General features: G+C 41.1%; 2 protein-coding genes across 2 annotated transcripts in view; one reads left to right on the top strand and one right to left on the bottom strand.

Annotated features, from left to right (window-relative positions):
* Positions 1-139: 139 nt before the first annotated feature.
* On the bottom strand, positions 140-5699 carry slc38a11 (solute carrier family 38 member 11). Its single transcript, XM_008301152.1, has 12 exons — positions 5639-5699; positions 5420-5540; positions 4397-4471; positions 4160-4294; positions 3542-3607; positions 3288-3394; positions 3128-3207; positions 2960-3030; positions 1629-1790; positions 993-1105; positions 636-767; positions 140-539 (listed from the first exon to the last, which is right to left on the bottom strand). Exons 1-12 carry the CDS (start codon positions 5648-5650, stop codon positions 300-302), a joined length of 1314 nt encoding a protein of 437 aa, XP_008299374.1. The 5' UTR covers positions 5651-5699; the 3' UTR covers positions 140-299.
* Positions 5700-7218: 1519 nt separating this feature from the next.
* Positions 7219-19998, top strand: part of LOC103371728 (sodium channel protein type 2 subunit alpha-like) — a 28675-nt gene continuing 15895 nt past the window's right edge. The window contains exons 1-10 of the mRNA XM_008301151.1: positions 7219-7304; positions 10347-10663; positions 11023-11159; positions 11300-11398; positions 11491-11619; positions 12349-12440; positions 14087-14290; positions 15645-15708; positions 15857-15998; positions 18323-18529. Of these exons, the coding sequence (XP_008299373.1) occupies positions 10400-10663; positions 11023-11159; positions 11300-11398; positions 11491-11619; positions 12349-12440; positions 14087-14290; positions 15645-15708; positions 15857-15998; positions 18323-18529 (1338 nt within the window). The 5' untranslated portion in view covers positions 7219-7304; positions 10347-10399. The remainder of the gene's footprint in view (positions 7305-10346; positions 10664-11022; positions 11160-11299; positions 11399-11490; positions 11620-12348; positions 12441-14086; positions 14291-15644; positions 15709-15856; positions 15999-18322; positions 18530-19998) is intronic.

Genomic DNA, 19998 nt, shown 5'->3' with positions numbered 1-19998 from the left:
TGTTCATAAATCCCCAATTTGCAAGCTGAGACAACTGTTACATGACCATACAAAAAACACTATATTGGCATGTTAACGAGATCAAAAGCTTGATTTTCACTAACAGGGAGATCAAAACAACTGCATTATGAACTCATGTTGAAGGATGGGCCTTCTATTAACCAAGGAGCCAAAAGCCTCAGACCTCAGGTGGATCAGGGTGTCCACATGCACCTATTTTTGCCATATAATGTAAGTGCTGTTTATATTTTAAAATAAAAAAAAGATGACTGCATTTAAATATTTCATACATGTGTCTTTTAAACAGGTGGTACAGTTCCAGAGATGTTGGCGTCTGCACAGTAGAACATCTCCACACCGTGTGAACAGTCTTGTGGGTAGAGGCCAGTCATGATCAAACCAGTGATCATGACAAACACGCCACTTAAAATCAGCACGATGGGGATGAAGTTTTCACCCTGGAGCCAAGGGCCCGGAGAGAGTTTGAGGAAGCACGCAGATGGGATGATGAAGATCAGAGGTGTGGCACTCAGAACGCCCTGGATGGTAGAAGACAAACCCGGTAAGATGCAGCAAACACTGAATTAGCAAAATGAACACGTGTAGGTAGGACTGGTTGAGTAGGCGTGACTTACATTCAGCTCCAAAACGACTCCCAGACAGTCATAGGCCAAAGATATTGCTGTGCAAACGGCAACTATGAGCACTGTTATGGACACATGCTCCACCCTGGAAAGAGTCCGATTGCAAATAACATTGGACACCACCTGAGAAATTAAACAAGATCAAGCTAATGAATGTATTGAAATGTATGCATTTTCTGAGAAAAGTTTGCCATTGAATTTGGGAGTTGAGAAACGGCAACACACGAGCACACAGGAGGACGGCCCGGCCACGTCTCGAGCTTGAACCCGCAGAATACCACTTTCACCCACATATGTAAACATTTAACTGTAAAATTTTTAGGTTGACCTCAAAAAAGCATTACTTACCTCTCGCGTAACAAAACACTCCAGTGGAAACGTGGTTATTATGCTGAGGCCAAAACAGAAGCGGCCAAATGTTGCCAGGTTATCGTTTCGGCAATAGTTCTCAAATATGTCCCCTGAAAAGTGTAAAAAATGAAGTTAATAGAAATGTACTTAAGAAATCTAGAACACACAAGAGGAATACAGTTAAGTATCATCCAGGACTCTGAGGCGTGCAGGTAAGATTGTGGCCGACCCCTCCCACCCTGGACACAAACTCTTTCAATCACTCTTCTCTCTGGCAGGAGGCTTCGGTCCATCAGGACCAGGACCTCCCGCCACAAGAACAGTTTCTTTCCATCTGCCACCGGTGTCGTGAACAAGGCACAGGAACCCCACTGAGCCCCCTCTATATCTGTATGTAAATGTAAAAACCAATATATCAGCAACCCTCAAACAGTGTTGTAAATTTAACTTTGATTCATTTCACTATTACAGTTACTTTTATTTTACTGTATATTTATTGTGTACTCTTTATTGTTGTTTTGTTGCACCAACCCACCAGAACAAATTCCTCGTATTGTGTGAACTATACCTGGCAATAAATCTGTTTCTGATTCTGATTTGCACTGGTACTTATTAGACATGTTGTACTGATACCTTGCGTGTATCCAGTGAAGGTTGAGTAGCCGGCGACGGCAAACACAGCACTGATGATCAGCGCTGAGCCCACGGAGACGTGGGTAACTCGAGACCAGTTAGCGAGCGTGGGCTGCTCCAGAGAGCCGTAGATAAGAAAGCTGTTGTGGTGGCATATGAAGGCTAAAGAGACACACGGGGGCAGAATATCAGAGTTCAATTAAGAGAAAAAACAAACTATAAAGCAGTTTGAGATGTTTCTCACCTTTGGGATTCAAACTGGTGATTTGTATTTGAACTATTCCTGTCTTAGTTCAGGTAAAATCTAGTAAAATTTACAAATCCAACTGACTGAATAATTATTATTGTTGTATATAATATATGTTATATTGATTTAAAAAAAAAAAAAAAGAAAGGTGAGCTTTTACAGGATTGAATTTCCCTTCTGGGATGAATAAAGTATTTTTTTTCATTTCATTTCGTAAAGCATCTCTGTGTTTTCTCACAAGCACCTCCACCTGAGCGTCCTAGTTAGCAGCAGTGGGAGCTATTTTTTATGAAAGCGAACAACAGACATCTTGTTCGATGCTGTGCTGTGATTTACCCGACACAGCAATATTTAAAAAGGGCGCCGAATGAATAGCTTTGATTAATAGCATTGATCTACTTACAGTAAAGCTGCACTGCATGTCTTCTGCTGAATCGGCAGAACGGTACGTTGAAGTTGTGGGCTTTGGCTCTTAGACAGCCATCACTTTAATGGCCTTTAATTAAAGCAGCATTAATTGATTTTTTTTGCCCCACTTTGAGGCAGAACGACTTTGAAACAAGCTCAGAGATGTTGGACATGCTACCGCCCTGTAAAGCTGACTGACATGTTGGCAAACAAGTGCCTATTGTAGAATCCATTCATTTTCTATCCTCTGAAGGTCGCGGGAGGGCGCTGGAGTCTAACCGAGCTGACTCAGGGTGAAGTCAGCTTACAGGTTGCCGGTCCATCACAGGGCCCGGTAGAAGAATCATGCTCATCCTGTTTGGATCCTGTTTCTGGCCTCCTAATGAATGCCAGTCTATTATTCACAGGTCTTAGCTCATTTGGTCTCCAACAGTGCCTGAAAAAATCCTCAGCCAGCTACATGTTTGACTTTTATTGCCAGTTAATTTGTCTGTTAGGCCTCTGGTGCTAAGCAAGTAGCATACAGTTGGTTTATTAGTGCTTGTTTCCTGAAAACAGCTGCCTGCTGTCATTAAAATATGTTTGGCAGTCTTCTTGGCTTCTTGTATTTTTTTGTCTGCAGTTTTTTTTTGGAAAATATTTATCTCCACCATCAGCATCATGTAGATAAACTCACCAAAAGACATAACACCGACCGCCTGAATAGCATTCCACTTTGCAAATGACCAAGCGTTCTCTGTAGGGGCACTAGAGAGGGACACAGAAATACATGACTTTGTTAGCATAAGTGAGTTAATTGAAGAAAAAAAAAGTCTGCATGTATCGGCAGATAGTTCATTCGTACATTTGGGGTCCGAACGTAGCTGCTCTGATGATTACAATGACGAGGATGGCGAGTGTCAGCACCATAGACAGGAGGGACACCTGGGAACACACATGAATGTTTTACAGGCAGCTTTGAAATCACTGAAGCACATTGATGTCTGTGTCATAATCCGTCTTACCTTCCCGAGTTTTTCAATGTTTCGATAAAGCGAGAGAGGCAATGTGAAGACAACGGTCGATAGCAAGATGACAAAGTGACGCTCTGCAAGTATGTGATCCGGACCAACTGCAAACACAAGACAGGTCAACACACAGCACACACACATATTATTCATTTGCATGTTGTAGATGTATTGCATCTATTTACGGCCGTTACTAAATTGCACATGTGGTTTTGTTTAGCTTTCATTTAAGGCAGAACAAACTAGTGTACCTCCTGGTATTCTCTGAAACACTTTGGTGAGTGTGTCCCCAGTCGTGATGTTGTAGCTGATCATAGCTGAGGGAGAGAAGTGTGGTGAATCAGCAGCATCACTCCAACCGAAACAAAAATCAACAAACAGCAAAAGCTGTAAAATAAATAGAAAGAGTGGCTACTTTGCAGGCCACACAGGAAATGAAACAGATGGCATGATTAAATCCTCAGCTTTGGGTTCAACTACTTCCATCCATCCATCCATTATCTGTACACCGCTTAATCCTCACTAGTGCTGCAGGGGGGCTGGAGTCTATCCCAGCCGACTCAGGGTGAAGGCAGGGGACACCCTGGACAGGTCACCAGTCTATCACAGGGCTACACAGAGAGACAAACAAGTACATTCACACCTACGGACAATTTAGAATCACCAGTTAACCTCAACATGTTTCTGGACTGTGGGAGGAAGCCGGAGAACCCGGAGAGAACCCACGCTGCACGGGGAGAACATGCAAACTCTACGCACAAAGATCCCAGGCGTCCTAACCGAGAAACAAAAACCGAGGATCTTGTAGCTGTGAGGCGATAGTGCTAACCACCGAGCCACCTTGCAGCCCATTACTTTAAATAACTTACCGATGAAAGGATAAAGGAACTGCAGTCCAGACAAAATCAGGAATCCAGGGGAACCAAATGTGCTTTGTACCAGTGACTGATAGCTGCTCGTCCCTGACAGGTTTCCTCCTTTAATTAGTAAGATGATTGAGTAATCTGCCATGACACAACAAAAACCATGATCATTCTGATTATTTGTTCAATTACTTCATAAATTCCCGTTTCCTTTTCTAAAAGTGGCACATCCAGAATACCCACCTGTGATGAATCCAACAACCATGAGAAGGAGGAGGCCAAACGGGAGGCCTGCCTGGTTCAGTGCATATGGTAAACCTGTTGGGAAGAATTTTAGAGGGAAAATCAAACATTTCAAGAAAGCAACAACAATAAAACATAAAAAATAGCAAACAGCCAAGAGAAATTCATGTTAAAAACTAAGATGCTAACTTCCAAAAGCAAAGAAATGTAGTCATACTGAGGTCAGATGCTACAAATACTTCCTGGTTTAACATGACAGGTTTCAGATTTGCAAACAACATGTGATGTAAAACTGCAAACTGTGATATTTTCTACTATTTTTTAGTTGTTCCCAAATATATATATGAACCTCTGACAGTGTATGAATCAGTAACACAGAACCTTCTTAGACAAACTCATGTTCAGGTCAATAAGACTTAAACAGAACAACTGGGTGGACTGTTAAGGATGCTGGTTCTGAACTTTTGTGCAACTCTTTGGTAAACAAATTAATCAGCTGAAGCCATCAGCCGAGCATTGCAAAACTTTTTGTGCGTGTGCTCCAATTTCTAGAAAGTTACACTGTAAGGATTGTTTAGAACAGCATAAGAGCTAAACTGAAGGTAACAATGAAGTGCATTATAAGTGCATGGGAGAAAACAAGTCTTTAGGCCACTAGAGAGCGTGCAGAGTAGCTGTGCTCACAAATATACTCACAGACATTGTTTTGAACCTTCAGGCAGATTAGACAAAAACAAGCTGAAAATTTGTGGTGTGCACATAACTCAGATAGTTTTTTTGAGGCTCAAAGAGTTAAATGGGAGAAGGGGGGGCAACAGGCTGCTGGTCATATGATCCTGCTGCACGACTTGAGCGGCATGAAAGCTTCTCCTTGTTGCACCAAATTTAGCTCCTGAGTGTTTAACTGAATCATGTCAGAATTAAGGAATTTGAAATCAATAGTCATTCAATCGATTTGCGTGTAATATAGTTAATTTAGGTCTTGGACACTGTGATACAAGCAGCTATGAAGTCAATATTCACCTATTATCCCAGATCCTATGATGGAATTGATGAAATTAAAAGATGCAGATATCAGAGAACTTCTTGACTCTCCAGCTGCTTTTTCTGGAGGAATTAATGTGGTCCCTTCTTCACTGTTTAGCTGCAAACAAAACAAAGCAAAACAATAATAATAATAATAAGACAAGCCCTCCAGTCTGTTACTGAAACCCTGCACTGATAACATCCCATTACACCTACCTGCTGAGCCATGCTGGAGCTGCTGCTGGTCCGGTTCCTTTGTTCCTTTTGGTCTCTTCTCACATATCTGCAGTGTGACTGAATTAGGCGAAGTTTGTAGAAGTGTCTGTCAAGTTTGACTCAACTAAAGCCTCTAAAAACGGCTCAACAGCGCCCCTGGTTGGTGGTAGGAGGAAACTGGATGAGAGCTGAGTGCAGAGCAAGCTGAAGGAAATCCAGCATATTCTGAAATAAACACTAACTTTTAAACAAACTTTTATATTTTAACACTGATGTAAATTGAACTTCAACCAGTTTGCACTTCTGCCAAATAGACTGCACTTTAACACTTGATGTCAAAATGTGTATGGAAACATGCATGAATAACGAATTTGGAATTAAAGGATTTATTAAAGGATTACACTGCCTCTGTTAAAAGGCCCCTTTTGTTCAGGTACAGAAAAAGAATAAAGAATTAGAACAGGAGATATGCTGTAGCCTATAGAATGAAAAACAGAATTTTATAATTTGTGAAGTTTCTGTAGTTTTGTTGTTGTTTTTAAACTAAACTTTGCAGAGACAACAGTGACAACCACAAAAAGAATTAAAGAACCCAAACACATCCTTTATTTCCCTACAAATGTGGGTGTATTATTAGACTAATAATCCTAAACACAGATGCCATATTATCTCGTATCAAACATGTATATTTTTTGTTGTTTTAAAGTCTTTTAGTCTGCATATAATATTATTTACGGTCTATCCTTCAATTTCAAGTTGTCACCATCTATTTGCATTTATTTATATTTCATCTTTTCTTGTTTGCTCATGTGCTCAGTGTGTTTTATTATTATACATGGAAACTTTTAAATTAAAACGTTAGAGATATAAACGTGCAGGAAACATTTAGTCTGTGTGTTTTTCCACTCTGGAAACTTTGAGAAGGCCTTTGTTCATTTCTCCTAGAATGCTGTCTGCATCCACCAGAGGGCATCAGACCTAAAGTGTCCAAGTCCTGCTTCATGATAAAGTCATCCAAGCAACTTTGCAAAATAAATAGTTTCATGTGTACCAAAAAAAAAAAAAAAGTGGCTACAGATATATATCGTGTGCTTATCCTGCAGTTTGGTTTGTTTTGTTTTTGTCTTTGGCACTTTGCTTCAGTTGGTGTAATGACTGAACACTTGCTCAGACGTTTAGGCTCCTACAAACTCTGTACCACTAATGACCTCCTCCACACACACAGGAAGAGAGAGAGGTAATTAATTGTTCTTGAACACAATCCGATTCATACTTGCGGCTTTAGCTTTTAGCTTCTGAAGCGCACCAGATTGCAACATCTTCTTCTTCTTCCCGACAATTACGCACCATAACGTCCACCTCAGTGAGATCCGAGCAGCCATTCTGGCATCTCTGCGCTCACTTGGTACCCAGGAACATCCGGAAGCGCAGCAGTACAGTCGTCTGTAACTCTGGCGCACGGAGGGGCGGACGCAGTCTGTCTCTCTGTGGGGTTTTTTTTTTCCTGTTTAAAAATCGTGGAAATGAGCGGTTCTGCGCTGGGAGAAGCGTCAAACATCACAATCGGACTGCCACGTTTATTTTAAACAACACTTTTACGCACAGCGAAGCTCCTCAGCGTCTTTTTCCAGAGTGGTGTTCACCTGTCGAGGATGGAAAACTGATGGTGAGTTGACATGATGGCGAGTTTTGTGTGCTTTTTTTACAATCTGAAATTTACTTTAAAAAGTTTGTTTATTCCTATAAACAGCTGAAGTCTGTGGCTGAGAAAAGTCTTGTAGATTTTAGAATCTGTCTATCTGTGTTCTCTTATCATTATTATTATTCTGGAAAAAGGAACTGCCTCTTTGTGCTTTGGCACTATTATACACTCTTTGTAAATCACATCCACCTTGTTAAATGTTCCCTTTTATCATGGTATAAGTGGTGGAAAACATGAATGGAAAAAAATGTGATTGATCTCTTGTAGCTGATTTGGGCAAAGACTATAAAGTGCAAAATGTGGTCTGCAATATATGACAGAAGTTAATGGGCAGGGCAGCAATTATTAGCCCACACTCCATCTGAGATGACTTCCTGCTCGCCTGACTGTCAACATCATTATTAGATTGCTGTCAATTAGAGATTAAGCTGTCCTGTTTGCCTTCTTATCCAGACTGCACACACACAGTGCAGCCTGCCAGGTTTGGACATAAATACATGAATTTATCTCAGATTGTAACAGCCTCTCGTCATCAGCCGGTTTGCCAACGCCCTGAACGTGGCAGCCTGAGTCCTGGTTCTGTAGGCTGTAAGAGGCAGCAGCGAGCATTAGTTGCGAGCACTTAGGAGCTGTGAGTGTGTTGGTCCCTCAGGAGCTCACAGATACTGAACTGGTAGCACTCTCTATTCAGGTATGTTTAGGCTGAAGGAAGACGATTACTTGGATTTTACTCATGAATAAAAGTCGTCACTCCAGTCACCTTTGCTACAGTTCTGCAGCTCACCTCTAGATGGGCAGCAGAGCAGGTAATGGCTGACTAAATGTAAGTTGTGTTATTTAGTGCCGTTGTAGAACACCAGCAGTCTTTAAATAAACTGTGAAACTCACAAAACACAACCGCAAGATGAGCAGCTAAACTTTTCAATACATTAGTTTTGTCTGAAATCAGTTCACACAAGCCCTTTAGTACAATAACACATAATGAGCCACTGCAGATATTCCTTCCCGTCATACTGGCCTTTACTTATGCAGTTTCCATGGAAGTAATTGGAGACAAAATACGAAGTCCTTATTCTGTGTAATTTGCGTTTTCTACAGTGAAACAACTTTTTCAGTACAAAATGTACAATATGTTCCCCCATCCCAAAACCTCCTGTCAGTCCTGTCGCACTGATTTTCAATATAGTGAATTTGAAAATGCAGCTGTACCGGCTCTCTTGATCTAGTATTTTACATGTCCTCTGTAAAAAATGTGTCTTTATTTTATCATGAAGGCTGCTCTCAGATATCGATTTAAAAATGTGGAAATTCTGAAGGCAGAGGCGGCGATCGCACTGTATCATGTCCTGCTTTAGTTCATGTTTTTAGATTGTGGTTTAGTGTTTAATGTCAGTGGAAATGTGGCTATTTTAAGTCTGTCAAAATATTACCGGATGCACCTCACCTGACAAAGAGTCCACTTTTCTTTGAAAGCCTAGAAGCAATTAGACAGCAGTCTGTCACAAAGCATCACTTACCTCATTTAAGGAGAAGCATTCTGAGGTCAATGAAATTAAGTTTCGAAATGAGTGATGTACATTAAATATTGAAGCTGAGCTTCCGTTTGACGCCGTATAAGTGTTTAATATACTTGTTGGTGGATCATGTTGCCTGAAGCTAAGGTCAGTCATCACTCACAGCTCATCATTTGTCAAATGTATGGAGCATAACACAAACGCTCAACTCATTTGCTGGCGTCCTGTTCCAGTGAAAGTCGGTGGGAACAACGTGAAGGTTCGTCCGCACAAGGTTATGATGCAGACAGGTTGCAGATAAATTGAAGTGGGCCTATTTGAAGCTTCAAAGTGGCACCTCGTATCTAAGCTGTTTGTAATGAGTTGGGAACAGATTGACAGAGTGATGCATACCTCTGTAGAGGTGACCCACTGCAAGCTGACCTTGTTGGGTGGCCATCACATTAAGGTTTGTTGCATTTAAGTTTGCAGACAGTTTGGTTGGTTTGTCTTATGGTTGTTTCCCAATTGTTTAGTTGTGTATTCCTCTATATGGTATACTCTGTGTTTATTCTACAATCATATTTTGAACAATACCAAAATGAACTATATTGAAAATGTGCACCTACCTGCTGTGTTTTATCTTTTGTGTCTCTACTCAGTTGTGAGTAGAGACTCAATACTCAGTCTCTATTGTTGCCACAAAGACATCTGACAATGTAAAAGCCCTTCGGTGTTTCAACCACAGCAGATATGAAAATCACTCACAGAGACATGCGACGTATTAAAACTCAAAGCTTCTTTCTCATAGTTGAGTCTCCATTTGTCGTTGCAATTACATCACACATGTAAAACTCAGTGCTCGGGACAGTTGATTGACCAACGCGTTTGTGATTGATCGCTTGCGTGCGATTGATCGCAGCACAACGTGTGGAAGTATTCTATTACACTGTTGCATTCAGATCAGGCAGAAACTCTCTGTGGCAGGAAACCCAGAGCGATGCAGTGGAGTCTGTAGCGCATTCATATTTAATACTGCATAGGTCTTCCTAACACATCATACCAGTCAGGCCTATTAGTAGGATGGATCTTTTCCTCCCTCTGCACTATCTCGGGCTCTGAGGGCAGAGCAGACTCTTTCCATTTTGAGGGATGGCAGAGGGCCGCAAGAATCTCACCTGGAATTGATCATTGTCATGTCAGATCTTAATTCTATCTACAGACGAGCAGATAATTAGATCTAATTTTACCATAGCTGGAAGGAATTTATGTGCATGACAGCCATCTGTAGGCTCATTATAGCTTGCCGCTTCCTGAAATGATGATCTCTGACCAAAGAGCAGAAACAAACCCACCTTCTTGTCCTTTCTATTTAAGGCAGTTTAACTAGTTTCTCAGGAAAAGTTTGTTGTCTGGAATACAGATGACGAGCCAGGGTAATCATTAAAACTTCAGCGTAATAATGTCAGAACTAGACAGTCTCTACAACCTCTCGTCTGTTGTGACCCCTCAGGCCTTCCTCATGTTGGAGGCTAGCTGTTCACTCTGAAGGTGCAGGATGAAAAGATGGAACAGCTGCTTGTGCCACCAGGTCCAGACAGCTTCCGCCGCTTCAGTCGTGAATCCCTCAAAGCCATCGAGAGACGGATTGCCGAGGAGAAGGCCAAGAAGCCCAAGGGAGAAAAGAGAAAACGCAACGATGAGAACGAGCTCAAACCCAGCCGTGACCTGGAGGCGGGCAAATCACTCCCTCTCCTGTACGGCGACACTCCTGCAGGCATGGTGTCGACACCGCTGGAGGACCTGGATCCCTACTACCACAATCAGAAAGTAGGTTTGCTTGATTTGAAACTCAAGTCAAGAGAATCAGGAATTTGAGTTTTGTCTTATACATCGCATTATTTCTGATTTCCTCAAGAGGCTGGAGGAGAGTAGAAGTGCTATGAGGAGGCTCTCATTTAAAACTGCTTGCAGCTTTTTACCGTGGCGGCGTTGTCGTCTAGTCAGAGGCCCTAAATTTTAGATGACAGGAAGACAAGGCCGGTGAAAAGGATTTTTATGAGGTTTATTAGCAGCGTACAAGTGCGATTGGTGATTTGTGCTGTGAAACATGTGCTGTAAATAACAGGGCTAAATGACTCTTTGATAAGGCGCTGTTAATAATCACACGATATCTCGTTTTCTCTCAGACTTTCATAGTAATAAACAAAGGGAAGTTCATTTTTCGCTTCAATGCCGCTCCTGCCTTGTACCTCCTGAGCCCCTTCAACCCTCTTAGAAGAATATCAATTTGGATTCTGGTACACTCATATCCTTTCTGTAAGATGTTCGTCTCACAAGCATAACTGATGTTTATGTTGCTGACATTAGTTCAGGAAGATCTGTTTGTGTTTCTGCTTTGGTTGAGATGTGGTCGGTTATACTAAAAATAAAGGTGTTAATTCTACACTAACATTCCTTGACAAGTGCCTGCAAATTGTTCAGCATGGTGATCATGTGCACTATCCTCACCAACTGTGCATTTATGACACTGAGTCGACCGCCTGACTGGGCAAAGAATGTAGAGTAAGTTCTCCACAGGTTGCACATCGAATAACACACTTTATCACTAAGATGCTGTGCAGCATATAATACGTTTCTCTTTTTTTTTCCAACAGGTACACATTTACTGCAATCTATACCTTTGAATCCCTCGTTAAAATTCTAGCTCGGGGCTTCTGTATAGGTAAATTCACATTTCTAAGAGACCCCTGGAACTGGCTGGATTTCTGCGTCATTGTCATGGCGTAAGTACAACGAATTATAGTAAAACCCGAGCAGTTGCTTAATATTTTCTGCAAAGGTTCCTTAGAATAGAACCTGCTTGAAGGAGCAAAAGAAAACAGCCAAGAGGTTTGAGTTTTACCGGTTTCATTAACAATGAAGTTTTGTTGCAATGCACTAAATCAAAGTCTTTTACTACAATAATGTGAGTCTGTGTTTTTCAATCAAAAATCCCAAACCAGGAGTGATTCTATTCTATTCTATTTTATTTACAGCAGACAGTATTTACAACATTGTAAGTTTACATACACTGTATAAAAAGACACATAACTTCTTTTTTTTCTCTCAATATCTGACATTAAATGTGACTAAACTTTTCCTGTTTCTGGTCAGTTAGGATTACCATTTTTTTCTATTTGACAACTGACCTAAAACAGATAAAAGTTAAGTCTGATTTAATGTCAGACAGTGAGATATTTTTATACAGTGAATGTGTATGTGTAGTAGTGATAAAGAAACATGCCAGTTAGTCTAACAATGTTGCTCAGTGTAGTTTTAGTACAGAAATTAGGTTACTTCAGGCTTTTGGTGTTTTTATTGGATTTGTGATAATACAGACCCTCACTACTGTAAACGCCTCCCTCCTTAATTATTATTTGCCAGATACTGTGTGCACTAAAATGGATAAATGTGGTTTGCTTCAGTCTACGCCACATGTCATTATTCTAAAAGAGCTCTCCTCTTTCCTGCAGGTACGTCACAGAGTTTGTACCCCTCGGCAATTTATCAGCTCTTCGCACATTCAGAGTGCTGAGAGCTTTCAAAGCAATTTCAGTCATCCCGGGTAAGGAAGTGGTGCATGCTACTCCCAAACATTCCTTCTTCCGATTACCTGACCTCCTGAAACCCTGAGCCCATCTGTTTACCTCACTATCACAGATACAGTATGTCATGGAGTATTATGGACATTATAGACAAAACCAGAAATCTTAAGACACAACATTTGATTCTCTTGACTGTCTTCTCTTTCAATGGGAACTTGTGGATTTTGTTGTTGTAGTGAGATCTGTGTCATTTGCTTTTGTCTGCTCAGCACCCTGCTACTTATTTTCTGAATGGTTTGTTTTGTTGCTCCTTGCTTCCCTTTCAACATGTGGTGAGGGTGTGTCCTGTTGTTGTTGTTGCATGCACATCATCACAGGTATGGGTGAGCCTAATTCCTTGTGCTACCTTCTAGAACAAAATGTTATCAGAAGTGAGTGGTTTATGAGACTTCAGACATTTTAGCTTTCCTAGTGTTAGACGGCAGCAAAAACTGAAATACGAAGGCGAGTGGCTCTGTTGTTTTCTGTAGCTGCAGTCGAGCTCATCAAAGTGTGTTTGTATGTCCTGGAGAGTACTATTACATATGTGGAAAAAAGGCCTTGTGTAGCTCCAGATGGAGCCACAAAGGATAACATGACCACAACCTGCCAGGTGGTCAAGTTAATGTATGCACCTGGTTCTGACATGAAAGAGAAATGCATCCAACTAAAAGGACATCTCCTGTTCTTATGCATTGATTTTAATCCCTTTTAACTGAAAGCGTGCTTTGTGATTCACACAATGTTACAGGAGGGCAGTGATAAATTCAGTGGACTTCTATTACTAGTATTACAGACAACACTCACTGGTTTGCACAGGCATAGAGCTTATGCGTTAGTTCAGACAGGTATGGAGTCAGGGCGTCACTAGGCCCTTTCGTTCATCGCTTAAGTCCAGTCTACCCACTTAACGTACTTTCTAACATGCTCAGCACATCGCTGCTACACCAGCCTCTGCAGGTTGACACATCTCCCCCTCCTCCCCAACCACCTCCCTTTTAAAAACAGTTGTATTTCATAACCATCTATTAAATAACCAATCATTCTCACCCAAATGGTCGAGGCAGATGGCCGCCTTTCCTGAGCCTGGTTCTGCTGGAGGTTTTTTTCCCCTCCCTTGGGGGGCTTGTTTGGTTCCTTCCCACCGTTGCCAACCGCTTGCTTAGAGGGAGCCCAAAGGCAACTTTGGATTGTTGGGTTCTCTGTTTAAATTTGTAACCTTACCATGTTAAGCGCTGTGTGATGACATATGTTGTAAACTGGGCTGTACAAATAAAATGGAATTGAAGAAGCCCGGTTGTTTCCCATATCGTGGGACTGTAGGATGCAGATTGTTCATTATTGTACGTTAGATCTGTGTAATCTTGATTTTGTGAAGTGAGGACCATTTAGTTGGTCTCCTTGTTCTTGTGTTTATACTGTATTTATTTGACTATTGTGGGGTTTGTGATCTCTGGGACTATCTGCGTCAGGCTTGCTCAGACTGTTCCAGAGCATCACTCAAGCTGCAGAGTCACCGCCAAACTCAAATGCATGTGATCCCAAATAAATGTGTAAATCTGACAAAGTGTCCCGTCTGCACTGCTGTTAATTATCACCTCACTGCCTCCGTTTGTTGTCTTGACAGGACTGAAGACCATCGTCGGTGCGTTGTTCCAGTCAGTGAAGAAGCTGGCAGACGTAATGATCCTCACCGTGTTCTGCTTGAGCGTCTTTGCCCTGGTGGGGTTACAGCTGTTTATGGGTAATTTAACGCAAAAGTGCATATGGTTTTCAAAGAACGACACCAACTTTTCGCACGAGGAGTGGCTTGCACATGTTGAAAAAAAGGGTGAGTATTTTACCGTCCACTGGTCAGCTTTGAGCTAGTGCTTGAGAAAAAAACAAAAACAAAGATTTTGTACGAGACAATTGAAAAGTTTCTAAATGATTATATCCTGTATCTACACACTTGAGATTGTACAACTTCTTAATTCTTCATTTTTCTTTTATATACCACGTTATGGGAATATTGTATACAACTCAGTTTCCTGCAGTCACCTACAGCAGCTCTGCTTTCGTCCACACCTCAAGCATTTGGACGGATACACATTTATCGTCATCTTGCTCTGTGCTTCATTACATCCAGTTTAAGGAGATAATAGGAGCTAAACCAATGTGGCATGTCACAGGCGCAATTTGATTAGATATACATTTACTCATTCATTTTGAGCTGTGTGGTGGAGATAGCTTTTTTTAAACCGGCAGGTAATAGGACAGATACAGTCTTCAACCCAAGTGCTGCAGCAAAATCTTTGTATATGTCATGGGAATGTTCTCTCAGGCCCTCGCTGCAGCCACCTTTAGCTTTAGCTTGTCATGGGATCTCTCTTCCTGGTTTTCTGTGCAAGTGGAATGCAGCTCATTGAGATCAGGTGACTGACTCTGAGGATATTCCTCAACTGGAAAAATCCCTTTGGTGGCTTTGTTTAAGATTGTTCTCAAGTCATCCAGTGATTTCTGATGCATTCGGAGGAACATTAGACACAGAATGCTACTCTATGCTTTGGCAATCATCTGGTTCCTTCTGTCAATAAATGCCAGTCTGCTGATTCTATCGGCATTCATACATGACCAACCCTTAACTGAAGTAAACTACCTGTCATATGTCTATTAAAAAAAAGGGGTTCTTTTAAACCTCATAATAATTCTCCTTACTTGCATAGTCACTTCTTTCCTGTAAAACAGTTCCACCGAAATCTGAAAAGCAACTCTGTGTGGCATCCTTAGTGCATGAAAGCACTGTACGCATACCAATCTGTCAATGTTGAGGTAAATGACCTCAAACTAAAGCAGGGACTTGACACTCTAGTGACATGTCCATCATTTTTATTTAAAATTTAATGTCCTGAAGCACAGAGCCTGGAGAACACAATATAAAATATTAAGAAGTGTCCAAATATTGACGGGCTGGACTGTATCCTGTACATGAGGCTTTTAAAATGACTGACACCTCTTAGAACAAGCCTGACAAAGAGAGGATGCATTGCCATGCTCTTGTCCATTATGTCGTAGAGCTGTACCTAAAATAAAAGTAAAATCATAATTTTTGTAATTCAATGTCTGTTTCAGGCTTTTAAGCAACCGCTGCCGACAGCCACAGTCACAGAGAGTAACGTTTTGTATTTTCCTTCTCTTCCCATCAGAGAACCATTATTACCTTAAAGACAGACGAGATCCGTTGCTTTGTGGAAACGCCAGTGAAGCTGGGTAAGCAGGTTACCTGCCAGCTGCTGGAGGACTACATACAATATAGAACGAATGCATTCTCTGCATTGTTTATACATTAACAATACACTGGATTATACATTATAGTGCGTTATTCTGAGCTGCTCAACAGACTCTTTGTTTCTTGCAGGCAGTGTCCAGAGGGCTTCATTTGCATCAAAGTAGGAAGGAATCCAGACTATGGTTACACCAGCTTTGACTCATTCGGTTGGGCCTTCCTTTCCCTGTTTAGGCTGATGACACAGGATTACTGGGAAAACCTTTACCAGCAGGTAGGCAGGGGAAAAAGGGACACCGTAACACATACAGTGTGTGCATATACAGTCCCAGTAAGACATGTTTTTGTGAAGATTCAGTGTGTTTAATCTTTATGTGATTTTTAGGGTTTGGTCAGTTTATCAGTTTTTTACAATTTCTTGTTCTTCAAATGTTTTCATATTTAAAGATATTAGGGTGTGTTGTTAGACTGACAAGAAATGAGCGCACCAGTAATGATCTCTAATATACCGATGCTCAGTTTTCAAAATGTTGTTTTTGTGTTTCAAAAAACGAAATAGCTGGTGGGTGCCGCTATAGCTCACCTGGTTGAGCTGGCGTCCCATGTGCAGGGCTACAGTCCCAATGGGGAGGTCATGAGTTTGAATCCCGCTCATGACCCTTTCTCACATGTCCTCCCCCCATTCTTCTCCCCTACTTTCCTGTCTCTCTCTCTCACTAACACTACCCAGTAAAGGCACAAAGGCCAAAAAAATAACTTAAAAAAAACCCAAAATAGCTAAAGTGTGGAATCTGGGGAAATCTACAGGCCAAAGGTGCCTTTAAACTTAAAAACAAAAGTATGTTCCACTAAATGGAAACAAGTAGAAATCTCTCCACTGGATTTAAATCGTTTCTTATTTAAATCTAATTGAGAGATTCCCACCCAGTGTTTAAAGGCACCCATACGGGGCTTTTAGTGCACAAAAGTACTTACTGAGCAGGATTAATGAATTTTCCAGTGCTATATATACATATACATTTTGTCAATTTAAAGATCCCTCACATCTTTAATTAAAGGACTAAGTGGTGTGACAGTGACAAGCAACCCCTACAGGGCTGAGGCTGAAATGCTGGAAAGCAAAGTACCGAGGCCTGCTGCTGTTGTGGTAAATAAATTAATAAAACCCTGCTGGTGCTTTAGTCCAGATTTCCTGTGTTGTTCCTACTTAAGCTTAAGTGCCTTTATGGCTCTTCCTCGGTTCCTCTGGTTAGTCAGGGACCCTGAAAGAAGATAAAGTTTGGTCGCAGGTTGATGAAATGTTTGACCTCATATGTGGTTCAGGATGCTGTGTTTAGGATCGTTGCTGCTCTAAGTACAGAAAGAGGCCGTGTTAAAGACATACGAGCATTCTTCCAACACAATATTAGTACCAAAGATAAATCAAGCGTTGTGTTTAAACAAACCTCTGAATGCAGCGCAGGTGCATCTTCGTCACAGGAAAAAAAAAAGATGAGTCTCACTGTGTCTCTGGCAAACATGGGTTGAAAGGCAGTAACAAGACAAATAGGTGTTCAGTGAATAGGCATCTGCTTGACATTGTAGTATCAACAAGTAAAGCAAACAGAAATGCAACAAAGCTCCCATGAGCAAATCTCTCTAGTGCTGTGTGTAATTAGGTGGCAGTACCATGACTATCAACAGGAGCTCTTTTATGTCCAAGTAGTTATCCTTTTCTTCTTTTTGCTGTGCGAGGTAACTTTATTCAAAGTCAGACATGACAGTACATAAAAGTAAACAGTAACTCCCGTCTCTTAGAGCAGAAAATGACAGTTGCTGAATGGTGACCATATCAAAAACAGGAAATGGAGACACTCAGCCAATTATATACAGTCGTCCTCAGATGTGTTCATACCCTTCCAATAAAGAAAAGGAAAAATTCACAATAGTCACTCAAATAACTAGAAACTGAAAAAGGTAATAATAAATAAAAATGTGCTAAATTATGATTAGGTGAAATAAGACATTGCTTTTGAATTGTGGTTGAAAATAATAATTTTTAAAAAACTAACAAAATTGTCTGGGACAAATTAGAGCACGTTGCTGATGAGCAGTGAAATCTAAATCCTTGTCAACAGGTACAGAAGTCTGATGGAGAGTTACAGAAAACACCTGACTGCAGTGATTGGCTCAAAGGGTTGTTCAACAAAATATTAGTCCCATCATGCTTGTTTACTTGTTGTTGTTGTTGTTGTTGTTGTTTTTAATATTTTTGTTGAACCACAATTCAAAAGCGATGTCATGATTTTCAATACATTTTTATTCATTATTACTTTTGTCAATTTCAACGTATTTCAGTGACTGAAGCGGTTTTTTCCTTCTTCAATGTGAGGGTATGAATACATTTGAGGACGACTGTAAATTCTGCTAAAGCGTAATCATGTGCTCAACTTACTCCATAGCACAAGGCAGACAGTTTACCAAATGGTTTACAGGAAGGCAGAGATATCCATCCATCCATTACTGTACACCGCTTAATCCCCACTAGGGTGGCAGAGATACAGGAAAAGTAAAAAATACTTATTAAGCATTCCACAATCCTGCTTATTTTCCTTCCAGACTCTGCGAGCAGCCGGGAAGCCCTACATGATCTTTTTTGTGCTGGTGATTTTCCTGGGCTCCTTCTACCTGGTCAACCTGATCTTGGCTGTAGTGGCGATGGCCTATGAGGAGCAGAGCCAGGCCACCATAAAGGAGGAGAAGGAGAAGGAGGAGGAGTTCCAGGCCATGCTCGAGCAGCTGAGACGGCAGCAAGAGGACGCTCAGGTACACTGGCTCTGACGAGGACAGATTCCAAATAGCATTAGGATGCATCTTCTTTACAGTACTAGAAATTCTTTTTTTAAATAGACCCTTTCATAAAGAATATACTTTTTACAAAACATAAGACCAAGAAGACTGAACTCAGGATGTCAAATATTTGTATAGTTGTTTAATTTAGTTTCCATGCCCACCAGGATCAAGGTAGTTTATATAATGGAAGAAAAAGCAAACCAGTGACACAGTATACACACAACTGTATACATGATCTACGCTGTATCTCACTGTATACATGACATACATGATCTTCTACAACAAATGAAAACATTTGCTGGATCGTTCTATGCTGATATCTTAGCAGCAATTACTGTTGCTGAAGAAAAATGTTCCTTCTGCAACCTGATTTCCTCCACAAGGCATGATTATGAATGTGAATCCTGTATCCTGGAAACTCTAAGCTCTGTTTGTGACCATAAAACATATTTAAAATGGGCAGTCAGGATGGCTGGTGGTGTTCTGGAAAATTACTAAATCACTTATTGCCTTGTCTGATAGCGGATATATGACAGAAACTATATTTCAGAAGCAAACAAGATATTAATTAAATATCTTGTTTAAATAAATTTTGGGCAGCTGTGGCTCAGGTGGTAGAGCGAGTCGGTCGATGATTGGAAGGTCGGCGGTTCGATTCCGCCCTGTAACCTGTTTCATGGCCGTTGTGTCCTTTGGCAAGACACTTCACCCACCTTGCCTCGTGTGAATGCGTATGAATGGATTGTTTGAGGTGGTGGTTGGAGGGGCTGTAGAGCCACGCCTCTGTCAGTCTGCCCCAGGGCAGCTGTGGCTACAATCATAGCTACCACCACCAGAATGAATGTGTGTGAATGAATAATTGACAGTGTAAAGCGTCTTTGAGTGTCTAGAAAAGCGCTATATAAATCTGATCAATTATTATTATTAAAAGATGTAATCTTTCTCTGTGTGTTCCATGTTATTTACTTTAAAATTAAGTTCTTTGATCTTCACTTATAACGGCAAAGTTCTGTTTAGGTTCATACTAAACCAGGACTTTGAAACATTTCTAAAATAGTACCTGAACTCTTTCATTCAGATCGACACTCCCTCCTGCTCAGTACGCTCGACCAACAACAACTGCCTGATACAACCACCACAACAGGCCCAAGGTCAATAGCTAGACTCTTCTCCTCTGTGGTTCCGGTGGTGGAACAAGTTACCAAACTCTGTTCAATCTGCTGACTCCCTCTCAGTCTTTAAGAAAAGACTAAAGACCCAGCTCTTCACTGAACATCTTCGCACTTGACAGACTAAAAACAAGCAAACAAACAAAAAGTCCTATGACCTCCCACACAGCCTGCTATTGGCATCAACGCCCTATCACACTAGAATTTGTTCTATGGCATTTATCTAGATTGTTTTCTCCTGACTAGATCCTTGCTTGTGTTGTATCTGCTCTC

The sequence above is a fragment of the Stegastes partitus genome, unplaced genomic scaffold (assembly GCF_000690725.1).
Source record: "Stegastes partitus isolate 25-593 unplaced genomic scaffold, Stegastes_partitus-1.0.2 Scaffold1636, whole genome shotgun sequence".
Lineage (NCBI taxonomy): Eukaryota > Metazoa > Chordata > Actinopteri > Pomacentridae > Stegastes > Stegastes partitus.
Note: the sequence above shows the minus strand (reverse complement) of the source record. Positions and strands in the feature narration are given on the sequence as shown.